This window comes from Artemia sp. Qi Xiang Cuo, chromosome 20, assembly GCF_049724085.1.
Source record: "Artemia sp. Qi Xiang Cuo chromosome 20, ASM4972408v1, whole genome shotgun sequence".
NCBI lineage: Eukaryota > Metazoa > Arthropoda > Branchiopoda > Anostraca > Artemiidae > Artemia > Artemia sp. Qi Xiang Cuo.
Window position 1 is genome coordinate 14633920 of NC_142813.1, and position 26754 is coordinate 14660673.

At 35.2% G+C, this 26754-nt stretch overlaps 1 protein-coding gene across 1 annotated transcript; it reads right to left on the minus strand.

Annotated features, from left to right (window-relative positions):
• Positions 1-1422: 1422 nt before the first annotated feature.
• On the minus strand, positions 1423-26754 carry LOC148939901 (uncharacterized). Its single transcript, XM_089106029.1, has 6 exons — positions 26605-26754; positions 19160-19302; positions 16096-16277; positions 10217-10313; positions 6421-6561; positions 1423-1556 (listed from the first exon to the last, which is right to left on the minus strand). Exons 1-6 carry the CDS (start codon positions 26625-26627, stop codon positions 1423-1425), a joined length of 720 nt encoding a protein of 239 aa, XP_088962155.1. The 5' UTR covers positions 26628-26754.

Below are 26754 nucleotides of genomic sequence, written 5' to 3' on the forward strand. Positions count from 1 at the left end.
GAGATCAAAACTTGACTCAAAATCATTAAGTTTGGCCTCAAGACGATCGGTAGTTTCCGGAGATATGGTTGCAGAAGAGACCCTTAATGGGCCAAAGTCATCGCGCTACTAACCAAAGACATTGACTTGTGGAACTCCTAAGTAAAAATCCTGTGGAGGCAAAATTGCTATCTCTGTTATGGGCTTCACGTATACAGAATCGATGTATTATTTTGGGTTTCAGTATCCGACTATTTATCCATATAGAAAACCTAAACACAATATGAGAACAGATTGAGGGCGTATTAAGAACCCTATTGACTCCCTCTACTAAAATATATCGCCAGATATACAACAATAACGTGAAAAAAGTGAAATTTATATTTATATATAAACTTTGTTGTCATCTAATATTTAATTGCGTAAATCTTGGCAAAAACTGTTGGCAAATCTTGGAACACCAATTCTTGAAATTTTTGGACCTGGAGAGTTAATATGAAGTAATTGTTTCATAAGTTACTCTTGATTCTACTTAACTTATTTTGTAAGTTTTACAATAAGATTTATTTTAACCATCGAAATTCATGAAAACATTCTTTGAAGAAAATGAAGACAGAAAATTAAAAGAACAACATTTATCAGTTACAACAAAACGTGCTTAGCTGGATATCTATATCCTGTAACTTTTGCCTCTGCTATGACATTAGACATTATCAATGATATAAAAAGCTGAACATATTTCAAGCAAAACTATGTGCTGTAATATGTCAAGCATAAGAACGCAGTACTACGTTTACTAGCTCATCAAAACCTTAGAACCAGTTCGTGTATGTTTTGATGCTTCATTCAACACTAAAAAACAACATATTTTTCGCTGAGATCGGGGTTTTCTTAAAACCAGTTCAGTCTCATAAATTAGGATCATTCATAATTTATAAGACGGTTCACTGAGATCATGAAACACTTCTTCTAAAAAACGAGTGTATGTTAAATATCGTGTTTCTTTTAAAAAAACGAGTTTCTTTTAAATATCGAGTTCAAAAATATTTAACAACCAGTTCGCTGAACGCCTGAAATCTATAAAGAAAATGTTCATATAAAATAGATGTTCGTAGTTGTTCATAGAAATATATGAAGTCTTTCTATATGTTCATAGAAAGAATTTCTATATATTATTTCTATATATTTTTCTATATGTTCATAGAAAATGAAGAAAACTAAATGAAAAGTCTTTTTGTAATCACTGAATGAAATAAATTAAATGATATAGATAATATAAAGCAAAACAAATAATTATGAATAAATTAAGCCGTATATTAATTTACATTTATATTAATATATATTATTTAAACTTATATTATATGTTTATTTATATAGAATTATTAGATTGTATACCTAAATTGAATCATATGAAAATAAAATAAATTAGACAATGATTACATTTTAGATGTTAAATAGAAGATCAATAACAAAAATGGTACCTGTATAGAGCTCGGTTGGCTTAGCAGCAGTAACAGCCACGTCATTATAACTAGGCCAAGAAATCGTACTAAAAGACATTAGCATTGAAGCCAATCCTGCAAAATAAATCAAAATTAATAGAGATCCACATTTAACAAATAAAAAACGGCTCCATATTTTTTCGGGAAAATTGGTATCTTGAGATATTCTCGCATAAAAAAAAAGATCTAGATAAGTCAGAAGTCTGAAAAAATCGTTGACAGCCTGAATCTTGGTTTTTGCAAATGATGTCATGTACTAGCCTAAGTTATTACATCATATAAGCATTTCTTATGACATCACATATGGCGTCATATAAGTATTTTCTTGTATGATGTCATGCATAGCATTAATAAGATTGTTGAGTTTCCAACACAAAAGTTATTCATATATTACAATGTCTGTTGGAAGGCCCAAAAAATGAAATTTGCACTAGCAGTTACTATAAATAATGATTCTTTGGAGCCAACACTTGAACTATCAAACGTGATTAGATGTGTAATTCAACAGCCTGGACCATCAATTGCGACAACACCAATACGGACAGCAAAAGCAAAGGCCATTACTAAATTCTTTGAAGTAATCAAAATCCAAAAACATGTCAAAAAAGAAAAGACACTGGCGGTTAGAAAATATGCGAAGACGACAATTAGAGCGTGTTAAAAATGAAAATGAAGAGCAAAGACACACGCAGTTAAGACATGTGACACCAAACAAGTGAGGGAGTCAAAAATAAAAATGAAGAGCAGCGAGTCAATGAAAATCAACCTGGACAGTGAGAATCAAAACGTGTCAAAATTGAAAATGATAGCGATAATGATTGGGCTTGTGATTTTGACATGGATAAGGTCATCAATGCCTACCACACCCTTGTTAAAAAAAAACAATGGTTCGGCGATATGTATTTGAGAGTGACGAAAGATAAGCCGAGGTGTAAGGAAGCAAACAAATTGAAAATGATAGCGATGATGATTGGGTTTTGGATTTTGACATGAATAAGGTCATCAATACCTACCATACCTTTGAAAATCAAAAATATGGACTTGATCAATCGTTGGAAGAAAAAGAAGTGTTTGTTCCACCTCCGGAACAATTAAAAGAAACAAAGGTTCGGCGATATGTCTTCCATAATGACAAAAAACAAGCCAAGGTAAAAGGAGAAGTTTTTGTCCCACAACCTAAACAATTAAAAGAAACAAATGTGGTCGTCAATGCCTTCCATATCTCGTAAAATCAAAAACCTAGACTAGATAAATCGTTGGAAGAAAAAGAAGTTTTTTCCCCACCACCTGAACAATTAAAAAAAACCAAAGGTTCGCCGATATGTCTTTCATAATGACAAAAGACAAGCCGAGGCAAAAGTTAAAGGTCTAATAAAAAAAAAGTAATTTTTACAGAGGCACCCCTTCTAAATTAAGGTCCATTTGGATGTCATGACAACAAGGAAAGGATCAAATTGTCTGCTTTTAGAAGACACGCGACAGTGACAATCTATGTATAGAAAACAGACGCGTGCCCCACACCTTTGTTTAAAAAAAACAAAGGTTCGGCGATACGTATTTCATAATGACGAAAGATAAGCCGAGGTGTAACGAACCAAACACATTGGAAATGATAGCGATGATGATTCGGTTTTGGACTTTGATAGGGATAAGGTCATCAATACCTACCATAGTTTTGAAAATTAAAATATGGACTGGATAAATCGTTGGAAGAAAAAGGAGTTTTTGTCCCACCACCTGAAAAATTAAAAGAAACAAAGGTTCGGCGATATGTCTTTCATAAAGACAAAAGAAAAGCCAAGGCAAAAGAAGAAGTATTGTCCCATCACTGAACAATTAAAAGAAACAAAGGTGGTCGTCAATGCCTTTTATGCCTTGTAAAATCAAAAACATGGATTAGATAAATCTTTAGAAGAAAAAGAAGTTTTTGTCCCACAACCTGAACAATTGAATGAAACAAAGGTTCGGCGATATGCCTTTCATAATGACAAAAGACAAGCCGAGGCAAAAGTTAAAGGTCCCGCAAAAAAATAATAATATGTAATTATACAAAGGCACCACTTTAAGGTCCATTTGGACGTCATGACATCAAGAAAAGGCTCAAATTGTTTGCGTTTAGAAGACAAGCAACAGTGAGAATCTATATATAGAAGCCTTCTGTGTGCCGAGTGCCGGTACTATATATATATATATATATATATATATATATATATATATATATATATATATATATATATATATATATATATATATATATATATATATATATATATATATATATATATATATATACGTCCATTTTAGGACCAAGGTAGCCACGACCCTAGGATTGGCTATGATTTATGATGTAGTATGATGTCATGACGCCATATGTAGACAAAAAAAAAAAAAAAAAAAAAAAAAAAAAAAAAAAAAAAGGAAGCTCTAAACCTCCTTATGAGGGTTTTAGACCACAAAACATCTTAGAAATTGCATTCCTCGGCATTTTGACCAAAATCACAGTTACTTGCGAAAAGTTGCATTTTACTTCTACAACTCCCTTTCGACTCTTAAAAAGGGCACTAGAACTTTTGATTTCCAATCGAATACACCCCTTCCCAAATTTCTAAGGCTTTCCTTTTCTACGAAGGGGAGAGGAAAAAATTAACAAACAGGGTCCGCATCGTTCTTTACTAAGGACCCACAACGACCCTCTGAAAAAAAAAATGCAGTTTTCTTAAAACGTAGCTTTCTGTGTCCTTAAAAGGACACAGTTCTCCTCAATCATAGCATCAAAAGTAATAATAATTAAAAAAAAAAAAAATACAGAAAAACACTTTACTCAACCCTTACTTGTATTTTAGAGTGGGTTGTTAACAAATTAATATCAAATTACTCGAGACGAATATTTTAAAGAATTTGTTTATCTGAACGCTTCTCCTAGACTTTTATTGCAGCCATTTATGCTATTAGTAATAATAAAGCTAGTTAATATCACAATGCAAAGAAAACATATAAACATATAAAACAAATATATGTTTTATAAACATATAAAACATATAAAAACAAAGAAAACATATGCCTGTTATGATAAGTTCGGGCAAACCGATATAGCGACTTCTTTCTTTGTACAAAAACGGATAATGTGTTCGTGCTATAATGAAAACAAAAACTAATTTAAAAAACAAAACGATTTTTCTGATGGAAGTAAAGAGTAAAGATGAAACTTAAAGCGAACAAAAATGATAGTTTTGCTGTTTATACCACAAATCTCTGCTATATTGATTCAAACAAACTGGCTGGTTTCCTAAATTTGTAGAATTCTAAAGAACTCACTGAACGCTTTACTGAAAACACAAAATCGACGCAGCAAAACACGATTAGGAGCAGAACAGTCTTTTAAAGTTGTGCAGAAAATAAAAGACTAATTCATAAGGCTCTCAATAGTCATTTACCAGCCAAGGATCATTAAATTTTATTGTGCAATTTTAATTCTAACAAAACCTAAAGTAAGATCAGTTTTCGGTAAAGCATTAGTTTTTCAGAATTAAATTATATACATAGATTACATTACATTTGTTTTATATTGGCAACCGTCAAGAAGTCGTAGCCCGGGGAGAACCAGAAATACAACCTACATACCTTTGTCTAACTAGAATAGTCACTGCTAACTTAAGGGATGGTTGGCAGTTCCTCCTTGATGTCCTAGGCACCGCCGGAGGCGGAGGCGTTCCTAAAGTCTAATGATAGCCCCTCTCTGTCCTCAATTAGCCAAAAAAAGGTAAAAATTTCACCCTCCCCCCCAAAAATTAGATCTATTACTGGTCCTAACACCCTTGGAAGGTTTAAGACATCCCCTCGAACTTTTTTTTAAAGAAAGAATTAGTTTAAATGAATATTAAAATAATATGGGAAAACGGTTAGCTAGATATTCTATTTAAAAAATAAAAATAAAAGGTCAAAAGTAATAGTTTTAGATACTTCGCAGCCTTTTTTTTACGGCATAATGATAAACGATACATGTGACATTAGCATCAGGCATACTGCTGGCTTTTATAGAAGAACTCTTTGGGAAAAGCAGCTTTCCTATTTTCCTAGAATTTTTGTTTAAAGAGAAAAGGCAGACCAGTGCCAAGCAAAGTGCACACTTATGGTATATTTTAACGCAATTAGTTAATAATACTCGACAAAAGGAGTGACGGTTATAGAATACAGAGAACTGCAGTGCTAGTGACAATTCAGATCGCAGTTAAAATCTAGATCTAAATCTAGGGGAAATGTCCCGCTGACTATTTAACTAGATTAATGAAAGGCTATTCAATCGATAAATGAGAATCTACTTCAGGTTTTTTTTAACTATTAAAAGGATGTCTTGGGAAACTGGGAAAATATCACAGGAATGAAAAAGAATTCTCACAATCAATATTTGAATAACCTAATAAAATTTAGATGGGCTCTTTTGAATTCTCCGGGTAGCCAGATGAATCTGATTAGTCTGGGAATTCAGGTGACGGAAGAGCATAAATCTTAAAAAAATATTCAAGGACACAGCCAAAGAGACAACAGAAATGAGAGAAGAATCGAGCTATTGTCGACAACAAAATCACCAACGCCATCTAGCGTTTGACGTTTTTTGGCATTATTTTCAAACTTTGTGGATGTGTTTGTTTCAGAGACCGAGATCAGAGACAATACGGCATATACCACATAAAATTCATGATATTTCTTGTCAGCACTAACGTTAGGTTCCATTCTTGTAAGTTAGCCGTACTCCTTGGATACAGCTCAGATAATTTTTCCAATAATAATAAACCTCCTTGAATTATTTTAAGAAAATTCTTCGAATAAAGTAAGGGCAGATAAGAATAAGAAAACAAAATACTGAAAAGGAATTGGATAAAAATAACTAAATAGATTCAATAAGAAAAATGACACAAAAGGAAAATCTAGATATGCTTACCTCCGTTCACCGCGTGTTTTTGCCTTAAAAGACTCAACGATTTATTATTTTCTGAAATTGTGGTTGTTAGCCAAACTTCCATCTCTTCAGCATCCTTGGATATTTCTATAAACCGTTTTAACTTTTCAGCTGTATTAGTATCTGCAAAAGAATACGCTGTTATTATCCCAATTTGTCACATTATTTGGCCACCACAGGCAGATATATTATCAAACACTCCTCCCATACACAAAGATACTACTTTGCCACCTCCCAGGGTACACCCAATGAACTTGAGTCATTTCTTATAAATTTTAAGAAGGTAACTTTTTACAAGTAATTATTATACTACTACAACAAACAATTCAAAAATAATAAGTTATACAGAAAGAATTGCGTATTAGGCATAAGAGACCAAATGATTCGTGGTAATGGTTACAAATGAAATAAAAACAGCAGAAATGAAATGTTGTTTCATGAAATAAAACCACTAGACATGTTTCACAAACATGATTGTATTTGGTAAATTAATTGCATATCCTTGCTGTCACACCTACTGTCTACTGTCACGACTGTGACTACTGTCACATCTAAAGGTCGTATCTGATTTTTTCACATTTCCACGGTAAATGTTAAAACCATTTGCTAAGCTGTTCTCAAAAGCAGTATGGGGAGGGTAGTGCATGTTCATCTATGCATAGATCATTCAGGCCCACATCACTGACGGATCCAGGAGGCCGGAGAAACCCCGGGCCCCCATGATTTTTTCTGGCGCCCTCATTAATTGTTTTTTTCCTCTGTTTTTCACTCTTTCTTAAACAATAATTTGTTAATTTGGTCAATTATTGGCGCCTTTGTCACATTGCACGGTACGGTACGTAACAGGAATTGTTCAAATGATAGGTTCGAAGTTTTTCCTAAAGCACAGATAACATATACCTACCCACACTTTCTGTAGCCAAAAAGTTGACGAAAAGATTGATTCTCGTTGCTAAAAAAACTTGTTGTTCAAGTTTTTTTTAACTCCGAAAATTACATATTTTAATTTCAACAAATTTGTAAATAAATAGTCTCGATTAAACAACCAAATTACGGATTCAGCATTTTTCAGCAAATTCATTACCAAGTTATGACACAAGCAGTAAGATTAATAAATCAAATATATCAATGCCCATCTTCATTAACACTCGCGACAGGACTTATTCTCACACCAATAAATTTGAAGGTTCAAGGCCACATCCAAAAGATTTTTCCTTGCAAAAGAATAGAACTTATTATGTGTTTTATGTAAGTAGGATAGTTTTGTATATGTGTAGACTTAGTATTATTACCATGTAGAATAATATAAAATAGTAATTTACAGAGTTTTATAGAAAAGAAGACTCCCATCTGCTGCCATCTACAAGCCCTTAGGGGGTTTCTTAGCGCAGGGGCTTCAAAAATGTGTTGTATGTATTATTCTTCAAATAAGAATATCTTAACACACTGATACCATCCAAAATAGAGCTGGGAACTGCCACTAAAAAAATCGCCAAATTCTAATGCCTCCAGTAGTATAGCCAGATAATTTAACGTCCTGATGAGATATGATCAAAGCAGAGTCTAACGCCTCTATCCTGAATGAAACGGTGCAAAAGAAAACATGACTACTACCATCAAGTTCCACCTAAAGCTTCACAAAATATAGGGATAAGTGGGTTCAAGGGTGGTTGTCGATCATCAGGCTAACATTTGCTAAAAGAACCTTCTAAAGTCAAACATGCCACCGGATCTCAAACGCCACGATGAACATAGTAGCTCTAGCGCGACGTGAGGTAGTACTATTCTAATTAGTCCATCTCATTTTCCGAAAACGAGTAAAGCCAATACATGATTTCAGATTTATAGAGAGCAATAGATCTCAGCTAGGTTCTGACATCGGCTGAATTTCATTTCTGCAGCCTAATTTCAATCCACTTAATTAAATAATGGGAAAAGACTGTGCTGTCTTCATGGCGACCTAAAACAGTGGTTGTGGTACACATTTTCAACAGTCAGATTCAATGTTTTAAAACGCAAACTATATTTGGCCTACTCTGGAAACTCAATAGCACGTGTCTTGTTTAGTGTAACACCTGTCTGCTTATTGTAATACCTGAATTTAAATTTGATATGAATGACTTCACAGCCATATGGATTTAAAGCGCAAACTACATTACATTATGTCAATGATGTCATGTAGTAATGTAAAAGACTGAATTTAGCGCAACATTGTGTCGCTTTTCGACCTGAACACACTGCATTAACACGCGACCCGTGTTAAACAGGTTTTGATGCCAAGTAATGGTGGACAGCTTTTTAAAAGAATATCTGGTCGATATCTTTCATTTGAGTTGAACGGTTGAACGTGATCGCATAGAATCGATAAAATTTAGTCAAGCCACTATTCCCGCCGACCAGCACGTAGACGTTACCCGATTTATAAACGCCTTAGCTGTGAATGAGAATCAAGTTTACTGAAAAAATATAAATGTGGATGGAAATATGCACACTATTCCAGCCGACCAGCACGTAGACGTTACCCGATTTATTAACGACTTAGCTGTGAATCAGAATCAAGTTTACTGAAAAAATATAAATGTGGATTGGCATATTACTGGTATTCTTAATAATTGAGAGTTTACTGATATTCTGAAAGTCTTAATAATTTCGAATTTATTAAAGTCATAAAACAGAAACGTTTAAAATCTATTTTGTTGTCAGTACAGTGCAAATTATATTCTGCTTTTCAGAAGGCACAACAGGTGTTAACCTTACTCGTATTTGTGGTAGTTTCTGTTTGTTTTGAGTTTGACTTGGCTGTTTATTGTAATTTCTGTTCGTTTTGGGTCCTAACGGTTTATATATCAAAGACTGGGTGTCGGAGTCCTAGGAGAAAAATATTCTGAAGAAAGCGTCTCCAAATGTACAAGGAGAATCGCCGAGACTGTTGATTTACTGGTGTTTTCCGCTTCTGAAAAAGGGTTCCGGTCTTATATATACGATGAATCAATATTTATTAAGACCTTCTGGATTTGGAAATTGTTAAGAAATAGACAGCTTTTTGGACATTATGACCTTGGTTATTAGAGAGGTTATGGCAATGGGCAAAAATATATAAAGACTCCCGTGTTTTATTTATCCCTAACTAAACAAGTTTTTTTTTATAAAAAAAATGGAAAAACAAAAAGAGAGAAAGAAAAAAGGAAAAAAGAGGTGGTAGAAATTGGTTACTTGAACAAGAATATCATCATTACTACAGAACGACTTAAACTTAAATCCCCGATATGTAGAGTAAAGTCCTACAGTCACTGTACTATACTAACTACTATCTGTTTAGTGTTAGTATTCATAAGGCTACTGAGGAAAATCGGAAGGAAAAATAAACTGAAGCAAATGGAGGCTCAGAATGATGCAGTAAAGATGAGGACAACCAAAAGCACGAAAAGAAAAGAGTTAAAAGTTCCAAAGAAAGGAAATCAGAGAAAGGGCTTGAAACCTTTAACAAAAACAAATATTTGTTTTTGGGGAGGTATCAATAGTGGAAAGAATTGCAACAAGCAAAGGAGCAAGTTCAAATAGAAGAAGATTCAGGCAAATCTCTGAAAACATCAAAATGGGTGAATTAGTGGAAAGAACAGATTGAATTAGTGAACAGGTGCAGATAGAGAAAGAAGAAGAGAAGAGAAAAGAAAAAGGTATTCTGTTTTGATCGATTTGCGCAAGATAAATGTCTATCTGTAGGGACAAGAAAGATCGTGTAAAATGGTAAAAATCTAGTTTTGGCAAAAATACTTACCAGGCAACATCGAAAGATTTTTGAAATCTTCACACAATACTTTAAAGACTTTCCTTACACCGGATACAATTTGGCTCAGAGCCAAAGGGGGTGGCTCCTGAAAAAAAAAAAAAAAAAATAAACTCCTATATTGCATGCAGTACCTTTATAAGTGTAAAAGAAATATCGGAAGCTATATTACTTCTTTTTCTTCGTCGAATAACCGTTGGCACATAGGAGTCACTGATTTTGATATATTCTGGCTATTGACCAAATTGGGCATCAGTTGAGCATTGCAAAGATTGTGTGACGGAATATCTTCTTTTCGACGTCGTTGGGTGGATCTTCTTGGACAGTATGCTAAATATTGTGGTATTCCTATTTAAAAACGTCAAAACGTCGACAAAAATTCTTAGTTGAGATCATGTCTTACTTAGAAATAACAAAAATTACCAGCTAGAGCTAAAAGTACGATTAGGGGAATAGTAAAGATGTACTTCATACATATTTGTATTAGTATTGGAAGCTACAGTGATGACAGTGGTCAAATATGGCTCTGAAGCATGGGCGCTCCGAAAAGCAGATGAAGATTTGCTAGATGTTTTCCAGAGAAATTGCCTTCGGATTGTTCTGGGTACCCAGCTGACTGACCGTATTTCAAACAGTAGGCTGTACGAAAAATGTTGTTGAATCCCACTTTCTAGGGCTATAATGAAAGAAAGATTGAGATGGCTAGGACACGTTGTGTGGATGAAGGATGAAAGATTGCCGAAGATTGTCCTTTTCGGCCAACCGTCTAGGGCTAAACGGAAAGCAGGTCGTTCGCGGTTGGCGTGGAAGGATATCATAAGGAAAAATTTAAAGGAAATGGGAACTTCCTGGGAGGGCTTAAAGAGGGAGACTTTGAATAAATTGGGATGGAGGAGGAGCGTAGGTAGCTGTGATGGCCTCAGACGGCTTAGTGCTGCGGTGAGTTGTTAGTGGTAGTAGTAGTAGCAATACATATTTGTGACAAACTAAATCTTCATTTGCCCGTTTTCAGGATTTTGGGGGCATCTTGAATGGAGAGATTAGATTTTTTGAAAAAAGGCCTAGCAAATAGCTCGTATGTTAAAAGCAATCATTTTGAATGGACATGAAAACTTCTCGTCTCCAGTACAGGTGCTCTGAATTAAAACATAAATAATAATACTAATGTTTTATAACCCGCTAATAAACACAAGAGAAAAGCAGAGTATAAAGGAAAAAGAAAGGAAAAAAGACAAAACAAGACAACTACGAAAACTCAACAAATGAACAAAAAAGACAGATGGGCCCATGGCGCAGCCCAAGCTTCCCAGGGGCTGGTTTTAGCAGCTTAACGTGAAGAAGCTCAAGTTTATAGGTCACAAACGCTACAATTATGAATAAGTTTTTGGTTCTGACAACGTGAAGGCAAATAAAGAAGGGACTTAAGGTATTGAAAGTAATACAAGCGCAGGCACCTATCATCCTCGCATTTTAGCAGACTAATAAATATCAACAGGAAAAAGCGCAGCAAGATCGCAAGAAGTTGATAACTTACACAAAGCCTTTCGGTTAAAATTTTCCCCTATCGGTTCCTATTTTCCCTATTATATTTCCCCTATATTTAAATAGTTCCCCTATTTTCGGTTACAATTTTAGAGCGTCCAACCTCAATCTTTTTCCTAGAATTATTCACAAGCTTATTACGCATGCTCATAATGCTGGCATACAAACAGAAATACCAAGTAATTTCAAAGAACAAACAACAGGAATGGTGACGTCAGAACATTCAAGCGGCGATGACATGCGCGGAAGTTAAAACATAAATAAACCCTTTTGAATGGTACCAACCATTTTAAACAATGAAGACTTGGCTCGGCTAGTCAATGAAATGTCGTCAGCGCAAGCTAAATATGAAATATCAGACATTCCACAGTAACATGATAAGTTATCAAAAAAATATATCATTCTAAGTTTGCCGAATGGCTATCGGCAATGACCAAAAAACTTTTTTGGCACACTAAATTCAACGCTCGCGAAGTACGTACAAGGAAACCGTTCCATTCGCACAAAAATCCCCTAATTGAAAAGAAATCTGAATTGATTTGTTACAAATAATCTCCTCTAGATTTTTGAAACCGGCTTCCTCATCGATCCCTGATATTAACGACATCCCCGGTTAGGGATAACACGTCTGGAAATAGCGATGTTCATATAATCATATAATATACAAATCATATAATTCATATAATCTTGCATAACCGAATGCAAGATAAGTCACAGGGGGATGGGTGTATTGTCCTTGGAAAAATTGAAAGACACTTGGAAAAAAAAAATCATTTTATAACCCTCCCCCTATCTGGGAAAACTCTCAGATATCAGCTTCGTCCCCCTAAGGGCCAATTTGTTTGCAATTTTTTTTGGGAGGGGGGGGGCCTATGTCGCTCATACGCGGAGCAAATATTCCAACGAATTTTCTAGTTCTCTGATATTAGGTGAATGTTTTAACTCGTTAGATTACTTAATAAAAGCAACTTAAATTGCTAAAGTCGGCAGTTAAATTATCGTTACAAATAATATCGTGCCTGTGTGAGCCTAACTGTAACCACACCGAACTGGGAGCACCCAAAGTAGCAATATTATCGCCAGCGGGTAGTAGTGCTAACTTTGAGCAACCCAATTAGGTGGAGTAGTAATCTTCATATAAATTGAAAAATACAATCTCAATAGCTTTTAATATTTTGAATACCCGATCTGGTTATATTGACACAATATTGATGTAATCCTAAGAGACATCTGAAAATTCTAGCAAAATCAAATATTATGAATACATTTTCGGCTGTGGCAATCCTGGCGAGCGATGCGTCAAGACTGATGTCTATCTCTTCAAAACATGGGCGAGTCAACATTTTATCACGAAAACCAGTCCTGAACGAGAAAAGACATATCAGCTAGATTTTATAAGTCAATAGTTCTCAATTCTGTTTAACTTTCCAGCAGTAATCTTAACTAGTTTTTGGCCTTCTTTTTCTTCTGAAGGTAAAGGGCAAATCAAAGGACACATATCCCCAAACAACGGGCATATCTTCTCAAAAAAAAGATCAAACATCTTAAATTGTTACTTGGTTTCCCTGTAAGCAGTCATAATATTTCTTCAATAAGTATATAAAAAATTAAAGACTTTTTTTAAAAAGTGAAGAATAAGTGCGATCTCCTTGTAAAAAAAAAAAAAGCCAGAAATGATTTACGTGACTAAAAGCTATTTCTTTTACCGAAAAAGAAAATGGAAATCCCATGAATCGCTTTTCATATAGATTGGTTACCGGGTTTGAACCCCCACCCCCGGAAGTTTTTGGCTGACTCGTAAAACGTAACAAATATGCATGTAAACAAATCTTTTACGCGTTTTAAAGTTTTTTTGTAAAGCCTCCCACCCAAAAAAAAATCCTGGATAAGCTCTTGGGTATAAGTATGAGGTCAAAATCAGGAAAAACATTATATCATTCATAAATCTTGCTTCCGTATCGCAGGTTTGACAATTGTGTGACCTGTGCCATAAAGAATCAGAGAATAGTTTCTAAAAAAAAGATCCGAAACATTATTCCTGTCACAGTTTCTAAAGACATATCCTTCTAATAGTTTATATTGTGTTTTGTAGTGTCCCAAACAGATTTTTATATAAAAAAAAATTACAAATGTGTGACTTTAAATTTGTTGAGGTTTGAACTCTAAAAAAAGAAATATTTAGAATAATGTTTAAACTTCAAATTAAAGTCATGCAATAAAATGGTCAAATTTAATATTTTCTTGTTTGGCTATTCAAATCTCTAGTGCCTCGACACACGGTAGCCTGGTTCAACTTTTATTGTATTTTAAAGTTTGTTATGAAAACCTTGCACGAGCATCAAAAAATGATTGTCTTGTGAACAGGTTTTGAACTGCCCAAAAATTTGTATCTTCTGATTTTGGCCCGAAATTTCGTCTTTCATGCTTTCCAAAGAAACATATGACGGGTCAGGATTTTATAGGCAAATGCAGGCTAGTATGCAAAAAAAAACTTTTGCGTACAGAGCAATGAGGTTCGCTATCAATCAAAACTCTGCCCCCAGCTGGGAGTACTATACATAGTTTGAAGCAAATCATCCGACGCTTTTCGTGTTTTTCTTCTAGGTACGAATTTGAAGTGAGTGGGCTTTTGCCTTGTCTTGCATGGAAACGGCAAGGCAATGACCCTCGCCCCAATCACACAATAGCCATCGCCAGAGCTCGAACCAGCGACCCTTCATTTTTGAGCAGCATGCCAACATAGTAAGTAAACATTGGCTATCAGGCTAATGTTTACAGTTGGCTAAAAAACATATCTAAAACAATAGAGAAGCCAATTATGACGGTTCTTTAGAACTAAATATATTGAAATGTATATCCTCCAATTATCATTGTTTTAGTACCAGCAAAAAGGTTGTATTATTTCTACTTGAAGGCATGTGTTTTGTTTTATTTTTGTTCCAGTTAAGGGTTAGCCAAGGCTTCTAAGATCATATAGTTATATGAGAAACAAATGTTTCTTAATCAAGTAGCTATGGGTGACACGATCTTTACCATTCCTAAAAGCCTAAGGATTGGGTTCACCCCATTTGGCGTTATTTACATAAACAAATGATAAACTGATATCTCCATCGACAAGGGTTTTGTCAGGCATTTTTCCTTTTAGTTGCATTATTTATATCTCATCCATAAAGGGTAAGTAAGGCGGAGGAACAGTAGCCCCCTCGCCCCTTCCTTATCCTCTTTCCAAACGACAGAAATAATTACATAAAACAACATACACGTTAGACTAACGTTTTTTCGTTATTTTTTTTTAACAGCCTGTTCCCTGTTCCTGTTCCCAATAAAGAAAATTTAAGATGTTTGATTTTTCGCGTGATAACTAAAATAAACATCCCTCCTCACCCAGGCATGCGTACAGGTATTTATTTTCAGTTGGAAGAGGTGGGTGGGATAAGAAAAAAGCACAAACAGACAAATTATATGAAAGATTCGTGAAATTATGGAACAAACCATAAAACAACTTGAAAATCCAGGAGGATCACAGGCAATAACTTTTTGCAACACTCTCACGCACCCTTTGCTGGTGATGGCATTCATCCTATTTCAACATTTTTTGGACGATTATGGTGCATTTTATCTACTATGGTGGTATCAAAAACTGCTTGCGTGGCAACCACAATCGTGGGTAAGGGATTCCAGTTTAGAAAAAAAACTGTTGCGTGGAGACGTTAATTACTTCTGTAGTTCACAGAAGCACAGGCATGGTTAACGGACATGTATCTCGGAGCAGATATGTACACAGTATATGTATGCAGTGAGAGAAAGAATTTCCACCAATCCCCTCATCCCCTCGTATGTCCAGCTCTCCTCTATTTTCCCTGTTTTCGTGTGTTTTTTTGGCACGCTGTTTTTTTTTTTTTTTATTTCAAGAAGCTTTTCCTCCAGTGATGTCAATTCATGAAAATGTAGAGTGGGATGTAAGTTTCAAAATCTGGGGAGGGAAAGAAAATTTCTTGTTTCTTAATTCTCTCAATGAAGATCCGAAAAAAGGCATTTTTCAATGAAAGAAAACCAAAAAGGTACTTTTCAAAATTCAGGGAGACACAATACCCTCTGCTCCTCTCCTAATTGAGGTCACTGTCACTCCCACCCCCTCTAACTAATTGACCCTGTGGCCGTGCCTACCAACGAGGGGTTGAAAAATATTGACTGTAATCTTTATAAACCATGCGATGGCTACCATAACAACACCATTAATTTACAAAAATATCTCCCATCAATTACCAATCTATTTCCCTTTCACTCACTAATTCACTGCCCATACATGCTCTCTCATGAATATATACCTTATTAATTTTTCCAAGCATTGATGAAATGGCAGTAAAATCCAAAATAGGAGGATTATTGTACAACGATACAACTCTGTCACAGTTTGAACGACAGTCAGCAGCCAATTTTGAGTATTTTTCAATTTTCTCAACGTAACAGTTATAATTCTTCCGTGTGTCAACCAAATTCTGTTTCAGGTCTGAAATAAGAAAAAGAATAGTAAAATAATTTCTTTTTAATCATAAACATAAAACGTAGTTCTCAAGCAAATTCAAATTTCAAATTTGAAAATTGAATATATTCAAACTTTAAAGCAGACGCTTGCCTTATTCGTCAGGTTCGAACGAAAAAAGAAAAATTTTAAAAACTGATAATCTTTCTTTATTAAGTCAGAAAGAAGAAAACATTAAAAAAGAAATAACTAAATAAAAATTCTTCAAAATGAACAGCAGAGAACAATGGGAAATAATATTCCTTTCTGGTCTGATTACATTCCAATAATAGTTTGGTTCAACACTTAGGGGTGAATTTAGCCAGACCAGTGACCATGGGCATTCGCCAATACAATTACGAGCAGTTAACATGAACAATAATGGCTATTGACTTTTTGACTACTTGTCACAAACATTCAATATATGCTATCCTTAATTCTAGAAAAATCTTTAAAATCCCCGTAATCAGTCTTATGAAAAAATAGGAATCCTGCACTCAATCAGAGGAGAGTACGGGGGGGGGGAAGGAGGGATTTGTATCCTTAGATTCTCTGTAATCGAAATATGGTATGGTCAAACAGTAGTACACCAATTTTCCCGGTGGTCAGTGAGTATACTCAGAGGAGATTCGCATGTGTAAATCATGTGTAATGATTTCTGTCCCCTTTCATGTGTAAATCTGTGCCTTAAAAACTGCCAGCCCCTTTCATGTGTAAATTTGTGCCATAAAAATTTCATTCTTTTCTTTGCTCGTTTTCATCGTTAACTAATTTTCTAGCCTTGAAACTATCTTAAAATATTACTAAAAACCCACATATGCTGTAGAGAGTGCTTTCATCCGCCATGACTAATTAAAAACAATGAAAAGAGAAGAAATCTTTTGCAAAATCCTGCGTAAATCTGGGTTGTACCCTAATATATTTGCGATTGTTACAGTTATAAACTCACATTTCATTCGATCATGGAAAAAATGGCAAGAAAGAGACATAACTTTATTTTTTATGATAATTTTCATAGTGATATAATGATGATTTTAGTGATAATTTTATATATAGTCACAATTTTTATTCGTTTTTATTCGTTTCGTCTCTTGTCTCAGCAAGACCCAGTCAAAACTGAGAACTGGACATGTTATCAATCATTTTCTTTTGAATTGATTTAAGGAGAAAAGTTTAAGGTATACTTTTGCCAAAATGGCAATATTAAAAAACGGAAAGTTTTAGTTTGTCATTTTAAGGCCCAAATCTCTTTCTTCTTTAATATCATTACGAGCACACAAATCAAAGAGTTAATAAACTATCTTAAATAGTACGAGCCAAAAATTTTCACCAATAAACGTCATAAAGACAAACTGGAACAAATTACAATAGAATATATAAGAATGAGTGATTAGCAGAAACAGGTCTCACTTTTTATTCTTTATTTCAAAGTTGGCTTCAATTCTAAAATTCTCTTTACTTTCATCCCGTAGTGGCGCAGTGGGTTTGACCTTAGCTTGGTAATACGAGACCCGAAAATCGAAACCGACTGTAGCAGCACACTGCAGGGCCGACACAGGGACCGACGCACGTAGTCAAGAAGCATCGTTTATCCGATTACTTTTCCTTTTTTTCTCTTTAATTTAAAATTATTCATGTTTATCTTTTTTCCCGAAAACCTCATTTGGAACAAATAAAGGGGGTTATTCGTAGACCTGAAGGCACCGAAATCATTTAAATTGACAAATCTTTTAAGAGGATAGGACAGTCCAGAAGCTGGCGGCGTCAAAAAGAGGAAAATCTATAGTGAACCGAAGTATCGGTGGTTAATTTTTTAATCCTTACCCCTCCTTGAAGTTGCTCATTTCAGTTGCTCGTATCATTTCCAAGAGCCCAAGATACCAGGTGCCAACCGTAGCAGGCAGGGTAAAGGTTTGACTTTTGTTTCCCTTTTCAGCCAGAAACGCATCATATTTTCCCAACTCTTATAAAATTTTACACCTTTACATATTTTTGGTGTTCCAGCAGGGAGAGAGGACGCCATCTCTTCGGCAGAGTCTGGCTTTCGCCCCTGTGGCTCATTGATAGACGCAGTAAAGAAGCAGGGCAAGCATTCAAATATGTCTGCGTTATTCTTCGAACTCAACTCCCTGTCGGCTTTATTCAATTATTTGTGTTTATTTTGTGTGAAATAAAAATCTTGAATTATAAACTACAGAATCTTAGTAGGTAGCTCTGTTTGTAGATAATTTCTTAAACCACATTGGCCTGACATCACATAAAGAAAGAAAAACGAGCAAAAATGGGGTTTTTATAGGCCAAATGAACACACTTAAAAAACACAAAGCTAATATTTCGAGAGGACAAACGCCTTTCTTCTTCAGTGCGAAACGAAAAGATGTATCAATAAAAGCTAAAAAATTAGAAGAATTAAAACCAACTACCTAACAACAATAAAAGCGAGTTATTCGCCAATATCCGCGATTTGCACAAAAACCAAAAAAACATGAACTGCCATCGACGGATACTAGCGAACAACAACGTTGTTCGCTAGTATATATACACATATATATATATATATATATATATATATATATATATATATATATATATATATATATATATATATATATATATATATATATATATATATATATATATATATATATATATATATATATATATATATATATATATATATATATATATATATATATATATATATATATATATATATATATATATATATATATATATATATATATATATATATATATATATATATATATATATATATATATATATATATATATATATATATATATATATATAGCTTAAATATATAGTTATATATATATATATATATGGTAGCAGAATTTGTGAAAGATTACCTTCAAAAGCAGAGTCATCCTCAAGATCAAATAGTTTCTCCTTCATTTCAGGAGATATATTTGAACTGCTTAAAGCTTCTTTCAACTCTTCACGTTTTTGTAGACACTCATGTTTTACTTCTTTTATTCGGTTTGAAAGTAATCTGAAAACAATAAATTAATTAAAAAAAACAAAAAAACATCAAAATGATCACTTGAAAACCAGGATTCTATCAGAAATGACTGTTATTATTACTAACTGTCTTTGTTTAACTAATTACTAACAGTTATAATTCCTATATGTCTCTTATAATATTACCAATATGTCTTTTACCTATATTTCTCTTTCTTTTCTTTGAATTGAATTTATTGAGAGAGAGAGAGAGAGAGAGGAAAAAAACAAAACAAAAAAGAAATATATCAATGAATACCAAGATCCACGGTAATTTACACACAAAAATTACAAATACTTCAACTTAGTCTCCCCCGTAAGGCTCTATGGTGAGAAAAAACAGGGGGAAACAAAACGAAAAAATAAACAAATCCATCCATCAAACATTTTTTAAAATAATAAACTCACATCAAAAACCCAAACAATACCCCCCCCCCCCAAAAAAAAAAATCCACGCTAGGCGAGGGAGTAGTACATGATTCCAACCACACAAATAGACTGCAGACCCAATCCGGAGACGTTAACTCCTCGGAAAACCAAGGAAAAAATTAATTATTAGCACGAAAACATTTAACATACTTTTGAAAGATACCGAACGAGTGGCAGCCCCGTGCAGACTCCTTGAGAGCGTTCCAGATTATGTTGCAAGCTATCAGAGGGTTAAAGTCAGACCGTATTGACGGAGCATAAGGTATCTGTAAATTATTGGAAGTGCGGAAATAATAAATTGATTGCTCAGAAATAAAAGATATATTACTGCATAGGGCAGCGGGAAGCTGGCTATGTAACCTCAAAAAATTAAAAGAAGCACCCTATGCTTTCAAAAGCCAGAATATAATTTGTACTTTACTGAAAAAATTCAAATGAATTTACTGAAAAAAATGTGCATTATGAGTTTAATATACATATGCTGATATTTATTCCTTAAAATATTAATTATTTTTTCTTTTTCTTAAAGTTATAAGTGAAAACATTTAAAAGAATTTTTTTCAGTAAAGTACAAATTATATTCTGGCTTTTAGAAAGCATAGGGTTTAGAACCCTACTCATATTCATCTCTGCTCGTTTTGAGTTTGACTTATTTTAATTTGTGTTTGTTCTGGGTTTCATTTATTTATTGATACTGATTTAGGGTAGTTGTGTGCTTGGTAGATTATTTGATTCTATTTTTGTTCATTTTTGGTTTAATGAAGTTCTTTTACTATTTTTTGAAAAACTTATTTTGTGCAAAAAGTTTTTTTGATTAATTTCTGTTTGTTTTACATTGACATAGTCTTTTTCAGGGAGAAAGACTGAGCCTCTTCCAAAGTTAAACAATCTTCCCTTTCACAAAAACCTGTAATACCCCCTGGGCATAAATTAAAACCCTTGCCCCTACTCTCTGGGGTTTGTTTCAACCCCAAAAGCCTTGTTATATGACATTTAGACTATTTTGAATAGAATGACTATCTCAAAATTTCTATTAGGTGCATTTCAGGACAATATAACGTGTGTAGGGGTGAGAGGGTAGCTGCCATCTGATCCCTTAGACTCTTAGAAAGAAAACTAGAGCGTTTAATTACCAATCAAATGAGCCCCCTTTGAAGCTTGTGTGACCACAGTTTCTATAAAAACCCTATATGTTCCCAGGGCACAACTTACAACCCTTGGCCTCAGGGCTGGGGAGATTTGTTATACACAAAGACATAATTTCCGCACCTTTCTGATAGGCTGAACTATATGGCTATATCAAATTTTTGATTGCAAGTGCTTGGAGAAATGATCGGCATGGAGGGAGATATTTGCCCTCTGATCCCTTTGGACTAATAAAAAAGGCACTAGTCCTCTCAATTTCCAATCGAATGAGCCCTTTTTGAAGCTTCTAAGATAAAACTTTCTATAAAAACGTTATATGCCCCAATGGCATAACTTACGACCCTTGTTCTGAGGCCTATGGGGGGGGGGTTATCATCCTTAAAGACGTAATTTCCAGACCTTTCAACTACGTTGAACATGATGGTCACATCAAAATGATGATCGAATATGTTTGGGGAAATGATGGGCATTGCGGGGGGGGGGGGGGGTTCCCTCTGATTACTTTCGACCAATAAAAAGGACAATAGCCCTTTCAATTTCCAATCGAATGAGCCCTTTTTGAAGTTTTTTCGACAACACTTTCTATATGACATTATATGCACCCAGGGCATAACTTACAACCTTAGCCCTGAGGGCTGTTGGAGGTTGTCGTACACAAAAACATAATTTCCGGACCCTTCAACTACGTTCAACAAAATTGCTATATCTAAATGTTGATCGGAAGTATCGGGGAAATGATGGGCATGGGGGGAGGGCATTCGCCCTCCGATCGCTTTTGACTGTTAATAAGGGCACTAACCCTCTTTATTCCCAATTAAATGAGTCCTTTTTAAGTTTCTACGACAACGCTGGCAAAGACCTAATTTCCAGAACTTTCAACTACGTTGAAAAAAATATCTATATATCAAAATTATGATTCGCTGTTGGGAGAAATGGTAGGCTTGAGAGGGGCATTAGTTGCACTTCAATCACTTTCGGCTGTTAAATAGAGCACTAGTGCTTTCAATTTCTAATCGAATGAGCCCTTTTTGAAGTTTCTACGACAACGCTTTCTATAAAACATTATATGCGCTGAGGGCTGTGGGGTGAGTGTCATCCTCAAAGGCATAATTTCCAGACTTTTCAACTACGTTGAATAAAATCTAATCTATAAATTTTTATTGGATGTTTTTGGGGAAATGGTGGGCGACAGAGGGGTGTTAGTTTTCCTCCAATCACTTTTGAGCATTGAAAAGGGCACTAGCCCTTCGAAGTTTCTATTACAACACTCTATAAAAAAATTACATGCCCCAAGGACATAACTCACAACCCTTGCCCTGAAGGGTGTGTGGGTAGAGGGGGGGGGGCTTGATCATCCTCAAAGACAAAATATCCAGAACTTTCAACTACGTTGAAAAAAAATGGCTATCTCAAAATTTTGATTGGATGTGTTTGGGGAAATGGTGGGCATGAGAGGGAGGTTAGTTGCCCTCCAATCAGTTTCAACTAGCCTATTAAAAAGGGCACTAGCCCTTTCAATTTCCAATTGAATGAGCCTTTTTTGAAGTTTTTACGACAACATTTTCTATAAAAAACCTTATATGCCCCCACAGCATAGCTTACAACCTTAAGCCTGAGGGCTCTGGGGGAATTTCATCCTCAAAGTCCTAATTTCCAGAACTTTCATCTACGTTGAACAGAATGGATATCTCAAAATGCTGATTGGATGTGTTTGGGGAAATGGTGAGCTTGAGAGGGGGGGGGCTAGTGGCCCTCCAATCACTTTCGACTTTTAAAAAGCGTACTAACCCTTTCAATTTCCAATCAAATGAGCCCTTTTTGAAGTTTCTACAACAACACTTTCTATAAAAACCTTATATGCCCCCAGGGTAAAACTTACAACCCTTGCCCTGAGGGCTCTGAAGGGGTTGTCATCCTAAAAGACCTAATTTCCAAAACTTTTATCAACGTTGAACAAAACGACTATCTCAAAATTTTGATTGGATGTGTTTGGGGAAATAGCGGGCGTGAGAGGGGTTAGTTGCCCTCCAATTACTTTCAACTATTAAAAAGGGCACTAGTCTTTTTAATTTTCAATCGAATGAGCCCTTTTTGAAGTTTTACGACAACGCTGTCTATAAAAAGTTCATATGCCGCCAGGGCATAACTTATAACCCTTGCCCTAAGGGCTGTGGGGGGGGGGGGTGTCATCCTTAAAGACAGAATTTACAAAACTTTCAACAACGTTGAACAAAATGGCTATCTAAAAATTTTTATTGTATGTTTTTGGGAAAAAGGTGGGCGTGAGAGGAGGGTTAGCTGCCCTCCAATCACTTTTGACCATTAAAAAGGGCAGTAACCCTTTGAATTTCCAATCGAATGCGCCCTTTTTCAAGTTTCTACGACAAAGCTTTCAATAAAACCCTTATATACCCCCAGGGTATAATTTATAACCCTTGCCCTGAGGGCTCTGAGGGAGTTATTATCCTCAAAGACCTAATTTCGAGAACTTTCAACTACGTCGACCAAATGGCTATCTCAAAATTTTGATTGGAAGTGTTTGGATAAATGGTGTGCGTGGAAAGGGTGTTAGTTGCTTTCCAATCACTTTCGACTATTAAAAAGGGCACTAGCCACCTCAACTTCCAATCGAATGAGCCCCTTTAGAAGTTTCTACGACAACACTTTCTATGAAAACCTTATATGCCCCAGGGCATATCTTATAACCCTTGCCCTAATTTTCAGAACTTTCAACAACGTCAAACAAAATGGCTATCTCAAAATTTTGATTGGATGTGTTTGGGGAAAAGATGGGCATGAGAGGGGGGTTAGTAGCCCTTCAATCACTTTCGACTATTAAAAAGGGCACTAGCCCTTTGAATTTCTAATCTTATTTGAAGTTTCTAAGACAACGCTTTCTATTAAAAATCTTATTTGCCCCCAGGGCATAACTTACAACTCTTGCCCTGAGGGCTGTGGGGGAGTGTCCTCAAAAATATATTTTCTATCTGGAAATCAACTACGCTGAACAAAATGGCTATCTGAAAATTTTGATTGGATGTGTTTGGGGAAATGGAGGGCGTGGAAGGGGTGTTAGTTGCCTTCCAATCACTTTCGTCTATTAAAAAGGGCACTAGCCACTCCAATTTCCAATCAAATGAGCCGTTTTCGAAGTTTCTACGACAACTCCTTCAATACGAAGTGCCCTGGCCAATCCGCCCCCCCCAAAAAAATAATAAATTGTGTCAACATCGTTCTTTACTTAGACAGCGCGATTGCGCTACCTATGATTAGCTAATTAGTGGATTCCTTCCAGACGTCTCGTAATAAAAATTTATCCCGGGGTTAGATATTGCAATTGAAGATAATGAAGTTAAATTTATAAAAAGGGCATTTTTCTAATACAAAAGGGGCCAAAGGTCCCAACAAGAAACAATTTCAATAACTGCAGATCACTTAAATAGTGCTAGCAAGTGGAAATGTCTCTCTCCAGTTGATGCACTGAGTGGGGTTCCCCAGGATAGTTGTCTTGGTCCAATATTATTTTACCCTTTTTTACTAACGTGGTAGAATAGGATTTTCTTTTCGGGGGGTACAAAAAGTTTAAAAAAACGCATCAAAAATGTTTTTATATTCATTTTTGTTACGTTTTACGAGTCGGAAAAAAATTTCAGGAGGGAGGTTCATAACCCCTACCCCTTCCCCCCTGGGTACGGCCTTGGCTAGGCATAGGCCATTAGTACGATTCCTCACCTACGTCGTGTCCACATTCTCTTAGGCTTTCCATGTTTGAAAACCCTTCCCTTCAATTTTGAAGACTAAGTGCAAATATGATCTGTTCAATTATTCAAATTAAGACGCAATTATTCAAATTAAAGCATACCGATGTGTATCGGACTGAAAATGTTCCTATTAATTCACGACGAGATTTTAGCGAATATTATTCGCGACTATTATTTCGTATTATCGTTACAAAAATTATACGAAGGGAATAATATCCAATATTGTGTATAATGTAGTTGGACATTGGAAGGTACCATGACCCTTCTAAGGCTCAAAAACCGATAATGCATAATACATGGACGAAAAAAGGAAAAAAATCTTTAAAGCAGCATCTCTACAATCTTCCGAGAGAAAAAAAATCATGGCTTGATTCAGTAAAAAGCTAGAGTTCGGAAAAATTTTTAAGTTAAAATTAATGCTCATTATGGTATATGTTCCCTCTAAAACAAAAATATTGGAGTATTGGAGGCTACAGTGATGACAGTGGTCAAGTACGGTTCTTAAGTACGAGAGCTCCAAAAAACGGAGGAAGATTTGTTAGATGTTTTCAGAGAAATTGCCTACGAATTGTTTTGGGTACCCGACTGACTGGCCGTATCTTAAACAGTAGGCTGTACGAAAAGTGCGTTTCAATCCCGCTTTCTATAGCTATAATGAGAGAAAGGTTGAGGTGGCTAGGCACGTTCTGTGGATGAAGGATGACGGATTGCAAAATATTCTCCTCTTCTTCCAACCGTCTAGGGCTAAATGAAAAGCAAGTCGTTCCTGGTTGGGGTGGGAGGATGTCCTAATGAAAGAAGTAAGGAAAATGGGAACATCCTGGGAGGGTTTAAAGAGGGAGGTTTTAAGAAGATTCGGATGTAGGAGGAGCATACGTAGCTGCGTTTGCCTCAGGCGAGATGGTGCTGCAGTGAGTTGTTAGTAGTAGCAGTAAAACAAGCAAATTTCCAAAATTCCTGCCTTTGTAACTTCCACCAAGAGGGCAAGATAATTATTTCATTGGGTCCATGAGTCTCAGTTCTATCCATTCACCCAGTTAGAATTATGATATTACTTGTACTTTTTCTTGAATAAGGATCTAAACTTGCTTAAAAAATGGGAAAATTATCCTTTTTTCAAAGATTTTCAACCAATATTCAGCTTGTTTTGAATCTAAAAAAACATGTAAACTAAATTTCAAAAAATTAAATTTGGTAGATAAAGAGATAAAAAGATAAAGAGCTGAATCTCAGCTAAGAAATCGTCTTTCGTTATTTCGTCTTTTCGTTATTGCGTCTTTCGTTATTACCGTCTTTATCGTCAAAATTATCGTCTTTCGTTATATATTAAAGGCATAGGAGAGCAGAAAAATAACACACCGAAAATTCCACAGGGAACATAAGCCTTAATTTACAAAAATGGATTTCTATAACTTACGAAACAAGTTATAACTTTATGAAAGCTTTTAATCTTTAAAATCTTGGACAAGTTGTACAGTACAAGTAAAGTTGGACAAGTACAGAGACATGTTTGAACAAAAAGTAAAGAGGGACAAGAGCCTCTAAATAGCAGTCACTGAATAAATTGATATTCAAATATTCCTTGGCCCAATTGTTATTACACAAATCTGTCTGAACAGATTTAATCCCTTAAATCTGTTCACTGCCTGATAGAGGGTCTTGCCTCGAAACTATTGCGAGTGGAAAAGGCTTATCATAATAAATTAACTGCACAACAGTCGTCTAATATTCTGGGCTGGTATTACCTCCCTACTTTTCAAAGAGTCACTGGATTTCAGGAAAACTTTTAAAAATAGAATTCGTTCTAATTTCCACTCTAATTATTTCTCTGTTTATTTGAACCAGTCAAAACGAATCAGTCAGGAGGGGCGCTGCTAAATAGGGATATGATCCGTAGAAGCTCTCACGAGGATCGATTTACCTGCCATCTATTTCTTAAGTATACTTGATAAACTTACTTTGACGTCTCCACTGCTTCCATGTAATCCTTTAAAGACGAATTTTCAAAATTTTGAAGCTCTGTGAAATTTGAAGATGCAGCTTGATAATAAATCTTCTTAGATAGAGCAGATGCTATTTGCTTTTCGTATCAATTGGCGGCGGTAGTA

What these genes read in the sequence shown, in the direction of transcription:
- LOC148939901 (XM_089106029.1), bottom strand. Translation starts at nt 26,627, where the DNA reads ATGGAAGCAGTGGAGACGTCAAA. An exon ending in GAAGCAGTGGAGACGTCAAA is followed by an intron (nt 19,303 to 26,604) that starts GTAAGTTTATCA and finishes TATTGTTTTCAG; the next exon opens with ATTACTTTCAAACCGAATAA. An exon ending in AAATCTTTCGATGTTGCCTG is followed by an intron (nt 6,562 to 10,216) that starts GTAAGTATTTTT and finishes ATTCTTTTGCAG; the next exon opens with ATACTAATACAGCTGAAAAG.